Here is a 14,181-nt window from a genome sequence, read left to right on the forward strand (position 1 = left end):
TGACTCCTGCCCTAGGGGAGGCTGTTGGACACCACCAGTTGCAGTGATGTCTCTTTGTGATGGAGAGTGTGTCTTTCTGGGTAGCTGATGCCTGGACAGAACTGAACAGCTGTAGCTTGATAATGACTTTCAGTCCCAGCAAACTTCAGCAACAACCGAACCCGGTGACCCAGCATTGGGACTCCTTATTCTATTACCAGCCCTCTGAGCCACTCTGTTCCCTCCATGTACTTTCAACATATTTAACATGTTACAGCTGTGCTTGCTGCTATACAATAGTTAAGAGGGCTGCCAGCATTTCCAGTATGAACTCATATTTTAAGGATAATAACTCAGCTGTAAAAATGTGCTCCAGGCAGAAACTTTATAAGGAAGATCTCAGCCCAAGAGTGACTTTATCTGGACAAAAAAAGGGGAAATATTTCAATTTAGTCATTCTTAATCAGTACAGATGTATTAAAAAGAAAATAAGTAATCCTTGTAGGGTCAGTTATTTACTTTTTATTCAGTTTAGCTTAGTAATATCCAAAATCTATCATTTTTGAACTTTTCATGTCTATTTTTTAACTTGACTGGACCACTTTGCACAATGAAGTTTTATTCACAAGGGTCAGATCTAAGTGCGTTTCCTCAGTATTTTCATCCTCCTTGGAAAGAAAATAAATGAAGTGTGGAGCAAAGTCGACTTAGGCTAACCATTTCTATTAATTATTTCAACTCTTCACAGTATAAATTGAGAGATTAAATGATTCCTTTTATTAATTAATTTGAACTGGAGTACGTGATCAAAACCACCTGTTTCCTTAGGGCCAGAAATTGCAATGACCCAGGTTGCACCCCTAGTCTGAACACTCATGGACTTGGGAAAATTCAAATGTTGATCCATACCCATCCCATAATAGGCCAGCTCCTGAGATCTATGTATATCACCCTGTTTGTAAAGCACGTAGAGGTCCTTGGTAGAAGGAAGGCTTACACACAAGCTGATTTCACTGGAAGTACCTTAAAGCAAATGAGGACTAAAATATCCCATTTTTACTTAGAAAATGTATTCACCCTCCATTTTTTGACTGCTGATACAAAAGTGATGGCTTGGGTTTGATTCCATTTACATCAGTTTTACCTCGCTGATTTAACTGTGGTTACTTTTGAATTGCTTGCTCCCTGTGCTGCCTGCCACCAGCTTTACTGTCTTCTTTTGCTTTCATGCATTAGAGACAAAAGCATACGAAGTTCCAGCTGGATAAGAGAGGGCATTTCTTTATTGTGAGGGTGACAGAGCACTGGAACAGGTTGCCCGGAGAGGTTGTGGAGTCTCCTTCTCTGGAGATATTCGAAACCCACCTGGATGTCATCCTGCACAGCGTGCTCTAGGTGATCCTGCTTGGCAGGAACATTGGACTAGATGATCTTCAGAGGTCCCTTCCAACCTCAGCCATTCTGTGATTGTTGTAAAATTTTTAGGTAAGGACATTTTTGAAGCCCCAGTTTGCCCAGATTGTGCATGTATTATTGGTCGTTCAAAACGATGGGAAGCTGCACAGATGTCACTGAGGGCATCATCTGAAGATGGTGGAGTTGTCCAGGTGCAGCAAAAGCCACATGTGCGTAGCAATTGGCTTGTAAAATGAGTGCTAACAGCAGGTAAAACATGGTTAAAATTTGTAAAGGCACAAGGGAAGCATAGGAATTCACAGTCTTCACTATTGAAGATTCGTACCTCAGTCTTGTTTTCGAGGTCTGTCACCAAGCTGGCTCCACTGGGTAGCCAGGCTTAATCAGTCACAGGGCAAATCCCAATACTGAATGGAGTGCATTTCACCATGCCCTTCCCTGAGGGGTTACTTTTGTGGTGAAGAGTCCAGAAAATTAAACACAATTTGGGACCTGGGGCAGGGTGTTTAAGCTCTGAAAACTTGTTCTTTTTAATGAGAGTAGAGACAGGGCTGGGATAGTTTTGGTTATTGTGTCAGAGAGGGCTGTGTTTAAATCTAACATAACAGATTATGAATCTAACAGAACATGACAGAGATACTGATTTCTGTATTTGTCCTCTCTAATGAGGAGGCTTTTCTGGATTTCCAGATCAGAATGAACCACTGTGTTCTGGAACTGAATTGATATATAATATGAACTGTGACTTAGTACAGAATTTCCACCTATCAACTTCTGTCTGAAAACTATTATTGATTGGAAGCAAGTCTTCAGAAAAATACATGACTCACTCATGGTTTCATTTCCATCATTCTCTACTTTCTGTCTTTCCTAACGGGTAGGATAGGAAGGGTTCATGGTAAGATGATGTGGATATTTCTGCCCCTCATCAGCCTTCCAGAACTTAAAATCATTAAAATTGGGGAACTCGGATGGAGAGGGAAAGAACATGATTTTCTCAGCCTCCATACCTTTATTATTCCTTTGTGTAGGAGCTGCATAAAAAGGAGTTCAGACATAATTTATAGGCAAGAGATGACAGTGCTCCACATCATGCTGTCATGAAGGATGGAGGTTGAATTTGTAGCTGAACTCCAGAGCAGCAGTATCAGCCTCAGCAGATCCAGGTGGCTCTGTCCTCTCCTGTAGCTGGATAGCTGGATAACCTGGCAGAATCTGCATCAGCATGGCTTTAAGGGTACAACTCGGATTTGAGCCTGGCCTGGGATTTAACTCTCAACTGCTTAAGAATTACATTTGGCTCAACATCACAAGGGTCATGATGCAGTCTGTGAGCAACTGTGTGAGAACCATGAGCTCATTCTCATTTGTATTGACCATCTATCGTAAAGAGCCTGTCCAGGGAAACACCCTGATATCCACATACCCCTTGACCATTCTTCCTGTTGTCCTCTCAGGGATTAGGGATCTCACAGAGGAGAACTCTATTGTCTGCCACGTTGGCACATCTCCTTGGGGCTTCATCAAGTACTAGTGCCTTACTCTTTGGAAAGCTGGTTATATTTCAGACATTTCCATCTGAGACTGTGATTCTAATCAGGTCCTTCTAGTGTTATCGAGTTAATACCCTGCACAGCTGTACCATTTTCTTCTGGCTCCAGTTGCGTAGGATGTCATTTTGTCATCTTACCTCTGGTTGATACATAGGGCTATATTAACTACTTAGTCTTCTCTCCTTTTTTTTTTTTTTCTTTTTTTTTTTCTTTCCCTTCTCTTGTTAGCCAGTTCCTTAGCATTTCTGATGTCTCCCAGTGTCAGTGTTTGTCCTTCTAATGAGTGAATCTTTTCTTCCAGCACAGCCGGTAGATTGCAGCTCACACAAAACAAATCCCTCCTGGTTTCAGGCAGGAAATGAAACACAGCACATCTGCTAGATATCGCAGATGATCTCCTGTCACTGGCCGCTGCAGTATTGAGGCTAGAAGTGAACGTAGAAAAGATGTTACAGACATTTCCTCTCCAAACCCAGTTAGCCATTCTTGGTGCCTGGCAAATGACCTATGTACTAAATCTCGCCAAAAAAGCAGAGATCAACGGCACAGTGCCTCAGACATTTGGTCTGATCAAATGTCTGTTGTCATGACTTCGCAGAGACGCACAGACAGGCAGGGCTGCCTCACCTTGCCTGGAACACTTCAATTCCAGGGAAGGCCAAGGTCCTACCACATTAAACATGCTCTCATATCACCAGCAAACTCTGCCTCTCTGCATCCAAACTCAAGCTCCGAAGGCAAGTCTTTCTTTTAGGCATTTCTTCATGTATTTCAAGCATATTTCCTTGAGTAAAATAAAGTAAGTAAATGTTCTTAGCCAGTAGCAGAAGGTCTAATTCAATATTTATTGAATGTTGCTCAGAAATAGGAAATTTAAACAATCACTATTGGGTTTAGTTTCTAGTGTCATCATAAATCCTGGACTGTAAGTTTCATGTCTGCAGGAAATTCAACACAGCAGAGAGGAACTAGTCTAGGAGGTTTCTAGAGTGTGTGGAAGATAACTTCCTGACACAGCTTGTGAGTGAGCCAACTGGGGACGGTGCCCTGACAGATCTTTTACTTGTTAATAGAGGACTTGCGGGTGAGGTGAAAGTTGGAGGCCATCTTGAACATAGCAATCATGAATTAACAGAGTTTGCAATTCTTGGAAAAGAAATTGGAAAAGTGGTTAGCAGAACTGCTACCCACGAATTCCAGGGGGCAGACTTTGGCCTGTTAAGGGGACTACTTGGTGGAGTCCGATGGGAGGCAGTCCTAAAGGGCAGAGAAGTCCAGGAAGGCTGGGTATTCTTCAAGAAGGAAATACTAAAGGTGCAGGAGCAGGCCATCCCTGCACGCTGAAAGACGAGCCAGCGCAGAAGAAGACTGGTCTGGCAGAACAGAGAGCTGTGGCTGTAGCTCAGGAAGAAAAAGATGGTTTGTGACCTTTGTAAGAAGGGGCAGGCAACTCAGGAGGACTGCAAAGATGTGAGGCTGTTCAGGAACAAAATTAGAAGAGCCAAGGCCTAAATTGAGCTCAATCTGACTTGTGCTGTTAAAGACAATAAAAATGTTTTTATAAATACATAAACAAGAAAAGGAGGACTAAGGAGAATCTCCTTTTTTTTGTTGGATGTGAGGGGCAACATAGTGAAAAGAGATGAGGAAAAGGCTAGGGTACTTAATGCTTTCTTTGTCTCAATTTTTAGCAGCAAAAACAGTTGTTCTCTGAGTACTCATCCTCCTGAGCTGGCAGATAGGGACAGGAAGCAGAATAAAGCCCTCATAATCCACAAGGAAATAGTTAGTGGTCTGCAACTCCACTTAGAGATATGCAAGTCTAAGGGGCCAGATGGGATTCACCTGGGGGTACTGAGCGAGCTGGTGGAAGTGCTCACCGAGCTGCTTTGCATCATTTATCAGCAGTCCTGGCTAGCAGGGGAGGTCCCTGTGAAGTGAAAGCTAGCAAAATGTGATGCCCATCTACAAGAAAGGCTGCAAGAAGAATCTGGGAAACTACAGGCCTTTCAGTCTGACTTCAGTGGCAGGGTAACTCATGGAACAGACTATCTTGAGTGCCAACATGGAGCACCTGAAGGGCAATCAGGTGATCAGGCCTAGTCAGCATGGGTTTATGAAAGGCTGGTCCTACTTGATGCACCTGGTCTCCTACAACAAGGTGATCTGCTTGGTGGATGAGAGTGAGGCTGTGGATGTAGCCTGGAGAAAAGGAGGCTTAGAGACCTTATCATGCTCTACAGTTACCTTAAAAGAGGCTATAGTGAGGTGAGGATCATTCTCTTCTCCCAAACACCAAGTGATAAGACAAGAGGAAATGGCATTAAGTTGCGCCACAAAAGGTTTAGGTCGGATGTTAGGAAAAATTTCTTCACTGAAAGGGTTGTGAAGTATTGGAACAGGCTGCCTAGGGAAGTGGTTGAGTCACCATCCCTGGAGGTCTTCAAAAAACATCTAGATATAGAGCTTAGTGATGTGGTTTAATGGTGCTTTGCAGTGCTAGGTTAAAGGTTGGACTAGATGATCTTATAGGTCTTTCCAAACTAAGTGGTTATATGATTTTGTGATTCAAAAACCAGTGTCAAATAACTAACCCAATAGCCTCAGTGAGTGTAATACAAACGGCGATACCATTTTTTTTCCTATACAAAATTATATGGTGTATATACATACACAGATGTGTATGTAGATAAAGTATTAGATTATTGAAAATGCAAATATACCATTCTTTCTGAAAGATTTTTTTTAACCCATTAAGACAAGAAATTGAAAATTTAGGCTAAACACCAATGCTGACTTGTGCTTTAATTGTGCTGTTTAATAATTTCCATTTTGCACCTTGTTAGAAAAAGATGTGCCATCTAGTCAATTTTCTCACGTGGTTATAGGCTTGAAGGGTTAGAACACAGCAGAACAGCTCAGAGGAAATTTATTGGGATTTCACTTTAATAGATGAAACTCCATTCTAATCCAGAGAAAAGCTAGTCTACAGCAAAGTGACTCCTGATTCCCACTTCTTAGGATGGCATGTCAGCTCCTGGAAAACAGTGGTTGAAGGAATTAGTCCACATCAGAAAATATGCTTAAAAGCATAAACAGGATGGAATTGCCAAGCACAATGCTTTGGCATGTGTCACACATTAATTAGGTATAGATCAGGAGTTCTGTGCAGGAAATAAAGACTTGTTTTTGTTAATAGCACTGAGGTTTTGAAATCTGTACTTATTTTGACATGGAATAAAATGATACTTTTGTGTGTGTGAAATCTGACAGTGGGAAGGAGAGAAGATTTGTTCTGCATGCTCCAGTGGTTAGGGTAAATCACAGCCTCTGTGTTTCCTCTGTCGGCAGGGGATGCTAAGCCTCACATGAGCGTTGTGAGGATATTTTTGTTAACGATAACTGTTCTTGAAAGAGCAAAAGCACTATTGCAGTGTTATACAAAACCAGCATACAGCTACTTGCACTTATAAACCAAAGGATAGGAAGAAAGCAAAAGAAATGTGTTCCCCATTAGAGTGGATCAGAAGAGTGTCCGAGAGCTGTCTGTAGCCTTTCTGCCTGTTCCAGCTCTTGCTGGATGCAGCAAGATTGGATGCCCAATGCAGCAGGTCATGTCCTACCTGCAACAGGCCCCTTCGTGTTATGGGGGGGGCTTTTTTTTTTTTTTCAGGCAAGTAGTATCAGTAACTTTATTTTATTCCTGTGGCAAATTGGAGAAGGGTGTTAAAACTGCTGTTTCCCTCACAGTATAAAGGGAACACTTGAGCTTGTGGTCCAGCCTGTGTGCGTAGATGATAAGAGCAAAGGTATAGCACAGGGCTATCAAATTGTGCATCAGAGACCCTGCAGTCATTCAATTATATTTTCCCTTCATAAATACTGTACTTTTCTTCAACGGACTTTCTCTTGAGATCTTATTTTGGGTAGAAAGATTTAAGTCACCACGTGAAAGTCACTTTAGACACTGAGAGATGTGGGCATGCTAGTATCTGTATATTATCAAAATCTGTGTTTCAAAGTAAGAGACAGAACAGATAGCTACAAGCAAGAAAATCAGTGGGGAAAAACACTTGAGAACATTGACTATTGTTGTAGGAAAGATGAAGCATATGAAAGGGTCATCTTTGTTCTTTATTTACAGAACTTATGATACTTAATCCTTTAGGACAAGTTACTTCTTGGAAGTAATTCTCTTTTACTTATGACATGTAATTCCAGCTGAAGAAAGAAGTTCTCAAACATACAGAGAAGAAAAAAAAGTAAGCATGGAGAAGCAAATTTGTCCATTTTCGCAAAGAAATTTGACTAAAATATGAAGGTGATGTCAGATAAGAATTTGAATTTAAGCCTGAAATTAGAAATATTACAAGGTTGTAGTTTATTATTTGTCACAGAAACAGTACTCAGAGTTGGTGAAGGCCTATAGGAGCATTTTCCCATTCCAAAGTCAAAGCTGCTTTGAATTCAGTGCAGTATTTGTGCTTCCTTGTTCGTTTCCCCATTTTAGCAAGCCTTTAAATTCAACAATGCAGTGCAATGAAACCAAATCCTAAGCTTTGCAGAATATAGATTGTTGGCCGATCTTCCTCATTATACTCAGATAATAATTTAATCTCTGATCATCCAGTAAATGCCAAAGCAATTGGTAACTTTTCATTGAGAAAGAGGAAAAAGTATAAAAATAAGTTTTCTTTGATTTTTAAATAGAATAGGTATTTATGGCATATCAACAAGTATACACAGCAAAGGTGACGATAAAGGGCAGAGGATTCTCACAGCTACCTTTGGTGTACCTACTGTAGTCATGAAAGGCTGGTCATTTAACAGCCAGTTCGGAGGACTTCATGGCTCGCTGCAATGACAAGGGGACTGACTATATGTTTTCTGCTGCCTGTAAGAGCAGCCCAGTCTAGACTGAGAAGTAAACCAATAGAAATATGGCTGTCATTTATTCTGCATGCAGGGAGAGTACATCTATCTGAAAAAAAAAAAAAAAAAAAAAAAAGTATGCATGTTGGATTTTTTCATATTAATTCTTGATAGACAAGTCTGATCTGATAAGTTTGAGGAAAGTCATCCTTTCAGTCAGTTTAATAAAACCCCAAGAAACAACATGTTCTTGATAACATAAAGACATTCACTTGGTAGTATGGTAATAACTTTTTCAAATGGAATGACCCAATGGTTATATGACTGCACAGTGTGTCTTTGAAATAATTTGAAAAGTAAGTTTGCTGCTGTAATGTTTATTGACTTCACATTGTCCAGTATTTACAAGGTAGAATTTTTGAGTATATTTAACTTGTTAGAACTTCCTAAATAAAGTAAATTTTAAAATAAGCTGATGCTTACTGTAAGCTTCAAAAACTATTTATTCAGCTGGTATTTGTGCCTTAAATCCAATATCAGTTCGAGAACACTGGAGTGAAACAGAAGCCTTTAATACAGTTCATTATTCTAGAAAGCTGGGACTAACTAATCCTTCCTCCCACCGGCCCCCAAGAGCATCACTCAGTTAGTGAACTCTCTCTGGCTAAAGCCCCTAATACACTTTTTATATCTGATGTCCCTTTCCCAGCCTTCAAGGCTCAGAAGATGGCATGTGTCACCGAATCAATATAAACTTTATTACAACTGATGTCTTTTGGCATTGGCAAGTACTTCAGGATAGTTCACTTAATATAATAAACAGGCTGCATTTAGTTTTCTTCCTGTGGTTTCAGTTTGTTGCCATACAGGAAGAGTACATTGCTTGTAGTTGGTAAAAGCAGGCATCCTTCTTTGCAAGTGATAAACTGGGAAATACACAGAAATAAATATACTTTTTTTTTTTTTTTTTTTTTTTTAATGAAAGGTATGTCCACAGAGCTTAGAACATTTCAAAACAGCGAGTCCTTTCAAATGAAGTGCAGGGGAATCTAAGTCTATATGTCACTGAAATGATCTTGGGTTTATTGCAGTGTTGCAAAAATCATACATTTTCTTCTGTGTCATTGGTTCATTACCATTTGACCTATTAATCTTCATTTCTTTTTAAGCCAGCATAGCACTGACAGAATTGTTTGACAAATCATATGCCAAGAATATCTTGCCAAATTTCAAAGGCATTATAGAACCGGTTTCTTGCAGGAATTGTGAAAAATGTAATCATTCTGAGGCAACAGGGGCAGACCTAAGGAACTGGCAGGCCAACTACTTGCTTTGGCAATGAGAGTGGCAAAAACTTCATCATATTTTTTCCTGCAGGTTTTTCAGCTAAGCTTGGCCTTCAGTAGTATTATGCCATGCTCATATGTCTCCTTATAAAGCTCACAGACTCAGTAAAATCAGACATCCAAGCAGATGAAGATGAAAAGTATGTTTGCTGCAGCCTTTGCCAGTAACCAAGCAGACTTTTATCAGCAGCTACCTATTATAAACTGCAACTAATCAAATTACTTTTAATATGATGGTAATATCTGATGCAAGACATCATTGTCTTCTTCAGATAAATAAGTTGAATATGGACGGACATGACAACATGTATTATGAAACGCATTATGGTCTGGAGACTGGGTGTCACCCTAACAACCAGACGATATTTCCTTAATTAAGTATAATTTTTTCCCTACGTGATCACAAGAGGATTCTGCAAACTCTGTTGAATTAATGGACTGGCAAATGCATGTAATTCTCTGCTCTAGGTAACTGTCAGTTTCAAACACATTAAGCTGTCTCATGAAAGCTGCAGATCCCTGATTTGTTGTCCCAACCCTTTTTCCTAACATCTTAAACAGTGTATATTTAGAGACCAGAATATATGCATTTTCTATTTAAAAGTAGTGTATATATAGTATATTTGAGTCATTTTTTGTCCTTGATGTATTTTCTCTCCAGTCCCTGTTTAAGTGAGTATTTTATTTGCAAAACTCTCTTGCTTACTAGTTAGTGAAAAACATTTTCTATCAGATTCTTCCATTGTGTGTCTGGTCCTGGTGTTTGCTACACTAAACCGTAAGACTTTTCTTCACTTCTGCCCTTCCTTCATTTTCAGATTCCTGAATTTATACATAGTTTTCAATCTGACACATTTGTAATCAAAGCAAGTTTCTCCAACCATACCTTTGCAATAAACATCTCTAAAAAGAATAGTAGGTATTTTAAGGCTTTGGGAGATCCTAAATTAATTACAGCCACTACTGCCAGCAGTGCAGGGCTACGTGAAGCTGTGGTGTGGCTGTGACTTTCTGCTTATCCCATGACACAACACAGCGTGGTCTGTACTGAAACCTCTGAGGCAATTGTCCATCCCTAAGCCAAAGGAGAAAACTGCTTGTAGAGGGAACTGAAAACTTTTTCAGTTGACAAACTTGGTTTAAGCGTTTATGGTTTGGTACAGTAAAAATGTTTGGTGGTGTGGGTTGTTCTAGGCATAATGCTCATGATTTCTTATCGTAACCGAAGTTCAGGTGGATGCCCAAGTCCCAGGGCCCTGTCAGGCTGTGTGCTCCTCTACAGGTGCAGCCCTGGTATCCCAGATCACTGAATTTTGAACATATCTTTCCTTGGGCATGGTGTTAATTCAGACACTTGCACTGACAATGTGGTGAATGCAGAATGGACAGAGTGAGTGTATGTCCCGCAGAGCAGATATCAGATTTCCAGGAAAAGGGCAGATTTTTCACCAAAAAGAGAGGAGCAGCGTGAAAAAAAAACAATGACATGTGATGAAGAAAGAAGAATGTTTTTAATAGTATATTAACCCCACTATGCTGAAAGAAATTTGCAGGTGGAAGTTTGTGACTATCTTGATTTGCAAGGACCCCTGCTAGCAAAGGAGGTCAGCACAGTGGTAGCTCATTAGAATGAGTTAATCTATGGGTTAATCATTGTAATTGCTGCAAACCAGTACAAATTAGTATAGTGAAGAAAGATGCAAAAGTATTCACAAGTGTTGCAAGTTTGATACTTGCACATTGATCGGCTAGTTTTATAAGTATTTATTTGGAAACAGGACAGATACAGCCTCCATTTAAGGTATTCTTAGTAATTTGCCAAATTTCTCTAGGGACCGTTGTCAGTGCAAGAAGTGTAATCCAGTATGTGACATGAAACAAGTGTGTATGTATTTTGTATGCTGAGGCATTACAAAGAGGATTGACCAAGCTGAACCTACCTCCTCTTCATCTTTGCATGCAAGTAACAAGTTTGTGGAGACTGCGAAATCTCAGTTTCTCAGATAGGAAGTGCATAGACAAAATATTACTGGGAGGTGAGAAAAAAAAAAAATCGATTGGTACTTCCCCCAGCATTGGTGGTTGTTGTTATCATTGTTTATTTTTAATGTGCAACTGAAAATTTGAAAGCTTTGGTTTTATCTGGTGCTTGGCATGGCAGCCACATAGGTCTACATAAATGTGAGATAGATACTTAAGAGGTCTGCTATGCTTTTTTTGGAACCGGTTTATTTTAGATTCCTGTTTACAAGTGGGTTTTATCAGCGATCTCAAAGAAAAAGTGTTAACTTTCCTTGTGAAAAATGGATTCATCCACCTTTTCCCATGCTTTTTAATGCAGTGGTTCTGTGTACGAATTTCTAATGTATTCACGCAAGTATGCACAAAGTAGAGCTATTCCATATGATGAAATAGCTGAAATTACCTCCTTATTTCTCTGTCTGCAAGAGAAGGAGCAGACCACCCTCTTTCTGACCGACTTTTTCCAACCAATAGAGAAAATAGCATTTTACACCTTAGAAATGAGGAAAATCAGCTCGTCACTAAGGCATGAGTTTACCAATATGGGGCCCTGGGGAGTGGGAGAGCAAAAAATGAGGAATATGAATGACAAAGAAGCTTTCTCCAAAGCTCTGGCATGCCTTTTGTTTAATTTTTGTTTAAAGTTTTGTTCTTGCTTTAGTTCATATGCTGTTTGTTATTAATGTCTTTGTTTTTCATGAGGAGAAGAAAAATGCTTTTAAATGCTGTGTATGTGTTTTAAATGGGTGTCACTACCACACTCGCTGTCAATAGCTAGTCTTACTCAATCAGCTATAAAATGTTATGAGTAAGGGTTCTTAATTGAGACTGGAAAAATCCAAGACAATTACCATAATAGGTTGAAGATCTCACAGACTGAACGTTTTAGAAGTCAGAGAAAATTGGGGACATATGTGTTCTGTCTGTAAGATTGGTCTATATAGGATATGGAAAAATATAAACGACAGGCATTTTGCAATGTACAGTAGCATTCATCATAGAAAGAACATATGTATTTGTTTGTCAGAAGTAATGAGGTAAAAAATGACACTTAATTGGAACTGACATAAAATGGCCTCATTAGTAGTACAAATAATATATGTGTGTAGCTTGGTTGTCAATAGGAACAAAACATATTTTCTCTGACAGATATATTAGTCTCTTTTAAGATTCATGTCAAGTTTTCAGCCAGGTTCACTCACTAAGAGAATGCTGCTTTTTCTTTTAAGGGAAAATGTTGAAGTGTAAATGATATGTGTTTGCAGGGTGCTGTGATAACACCAACAATGGACCACACTATGTCAATGCAGCCAGCAAGCATGATGGGCCCTCTGACCCAGCAGATGAACCACCTTTCCTTGGGCACAACAGGAACGGTAAGATCATAGATTATACTATTTACTCTATATTTTGCAAAATGTTAATTGACTGCTGAGTTTCTCAAGACCTTTTCTTATTCTTGAGATTTCAGTCCATCAATGCTTGGTAGTTTAATATTGTGTTTTATTTATGTGTTTATTTATTTTCTCTGTGTCCAAAGATGTCTGGCCCTGTTCAAGTGAACATATCAGTTTCTTTTATCATGACTCAAACACGATGTCCTACACAAACAATATCCCATATTGCTACCTCACGCAAACATGTATCTACAGATACATTTCTACAACCATCATACAGTCACCATTAGGTATTATAAGGAACAGAACTGATTAAGTAGTAAAACAGTAGGTCAACAAAAGTTTCTCTGTACTTAACAGGAATTATCTGTACTAATTTGTATCTGAATATGGAAGTACTCCTCTAAAAAATTGTTTGTTTGTTTTTAATGCAAAATTCCTTGCTTGTGCATCAAGAAAGTTTTATACTGCTGGAAAATGGGAGTTCTGTCTTTGTGGTAGGATCTGGCACTCATTTTTAACCCGTAGCAGACAGCAATACATAGTTCGCTCGAGGCTCCAAAATGTGATTTTGGGTCAAGGTCAGCTGTGTTTCCAGTAAATTATATTTAAACATGCATATTTCAACAGTTATTTTCTCTTTAAGCTGTGTTAGTCAGACTCAATTAACTACTCCAGAGTCAGAGAAAGGCAAAAAATAGTCTTAATAAAAATTATTAAAACTCCCTGAAATTTTACTAAAATACTTTAGTAAAACTGGCAGTCTATATACAATATACAGTCATTTACTAAGTGAATTTGTGCATACTGTACATACATATATATTTTCAGAAAAACACTGGCATAAACATTATACTTACACGTCTTTAAGCACATTCTGTGTAATAATTATATGAAAGGTTTGTTATGTACTTAAAATTTGTTTCTTCTATTTCACCACTGTGCTGCTCAAAGGGTTGCAGTAATTGGGGCTACATCTGGCTGGCGGATGGTCACTAAGGTGTTCCCCAGGGTTCAAGTCCTGTTCAACATTTTTGTCAGTGACCTGGATGCACAACTGGAGTGCATCCTCAGCAAGGTTTCCAATGATAGTAAACTGGGAGGTGCTGTTGTCTCCCTGGAGGGAAAAGAGGTCTTGCAGGGGGATCTAGATAGATTGGAGCACTGGATGATTAGCAATGGCATGAAGTTCAAGAAGGGAAAGTGCTGGGTTCTGCACCTGGGAGAGTGTAATGCCTGATACAGGCACAGACTGGGAGATGAGTGGCTGGAGAGCAGCTCAACAGAAAGGGCTCTGGGGGTGCAGGTCGACAGCAGGCTCAATGTGAGCCTGCAGGGTGCCCTGGCAGCCAAGAGGCAAACTGCATTTTGGGGTGCATGAAACACAGCACAGCCAGCTGGTCAGGAGAGGTGATTCTCCTGCTGTATTTAGTGTTGTGGCCTCATCTTTTAATATTGTACACAGTTCTGGGCTCCATAAAAAGGATGTCAGGGTGCTTGAATGCATCCAGAGGAGGGCAACAAAGCTGGCACAAGAGCTGGAAGGCATGTCCTGTGGACATAAGAGTTGTCAGCCTGGAGAAGAGGAGGCCAAGA

General features: G+C 39.7%; 1 protein-coding gene and 1 long non-coding RNA gene across 5 annotated transcripts in view; one reads left to right on the forward strand and one right to left on the reverse strand.

Moving 5' to 3' along the window:
* The window catches only part of RBMS3 (RNA binding motif single stranded interacting protein 3), a gene marked incomplete at its 3' end in the record, with an annotated part of 439,521 nt that overhangs the window by 387,782 nt on the left and 37,558 nt on the right, over window positions 1–14,181 (forward strand). For all 4 annotated transcript variants that reach the window (XM_084510551.1, XM_084510552.1, XM_084510553.1 and 1 more), the window contains exon 11: window positions 12,454–12,564. In XM_084510551.1, the coding sequence (XP_084366677.1) occupies window positions 12,454–12,564 (111 nt within the window). The remainder of the gene's footprint in view (window positions 1–12,453; window positions 12,565–14,181) is intronic.
* Window positions 1–14,181, reverse strand: part of LOC311432298 — a 660,648-nt gene that overhangs the window by 246,758 nt on the left and 399,709 nt on the right. The window lies entirely within an intron of this gene.

This window comes from Aythya ferina, assembly GCF_964211825.1.
Source record: "Aythya ferina genome assembly, chromosome: 2".
NCBI lineage: Eukaryota > Metazoa > Chordata > Aves > Anseriformes > Anatidae > Aythya > Aythya ferina.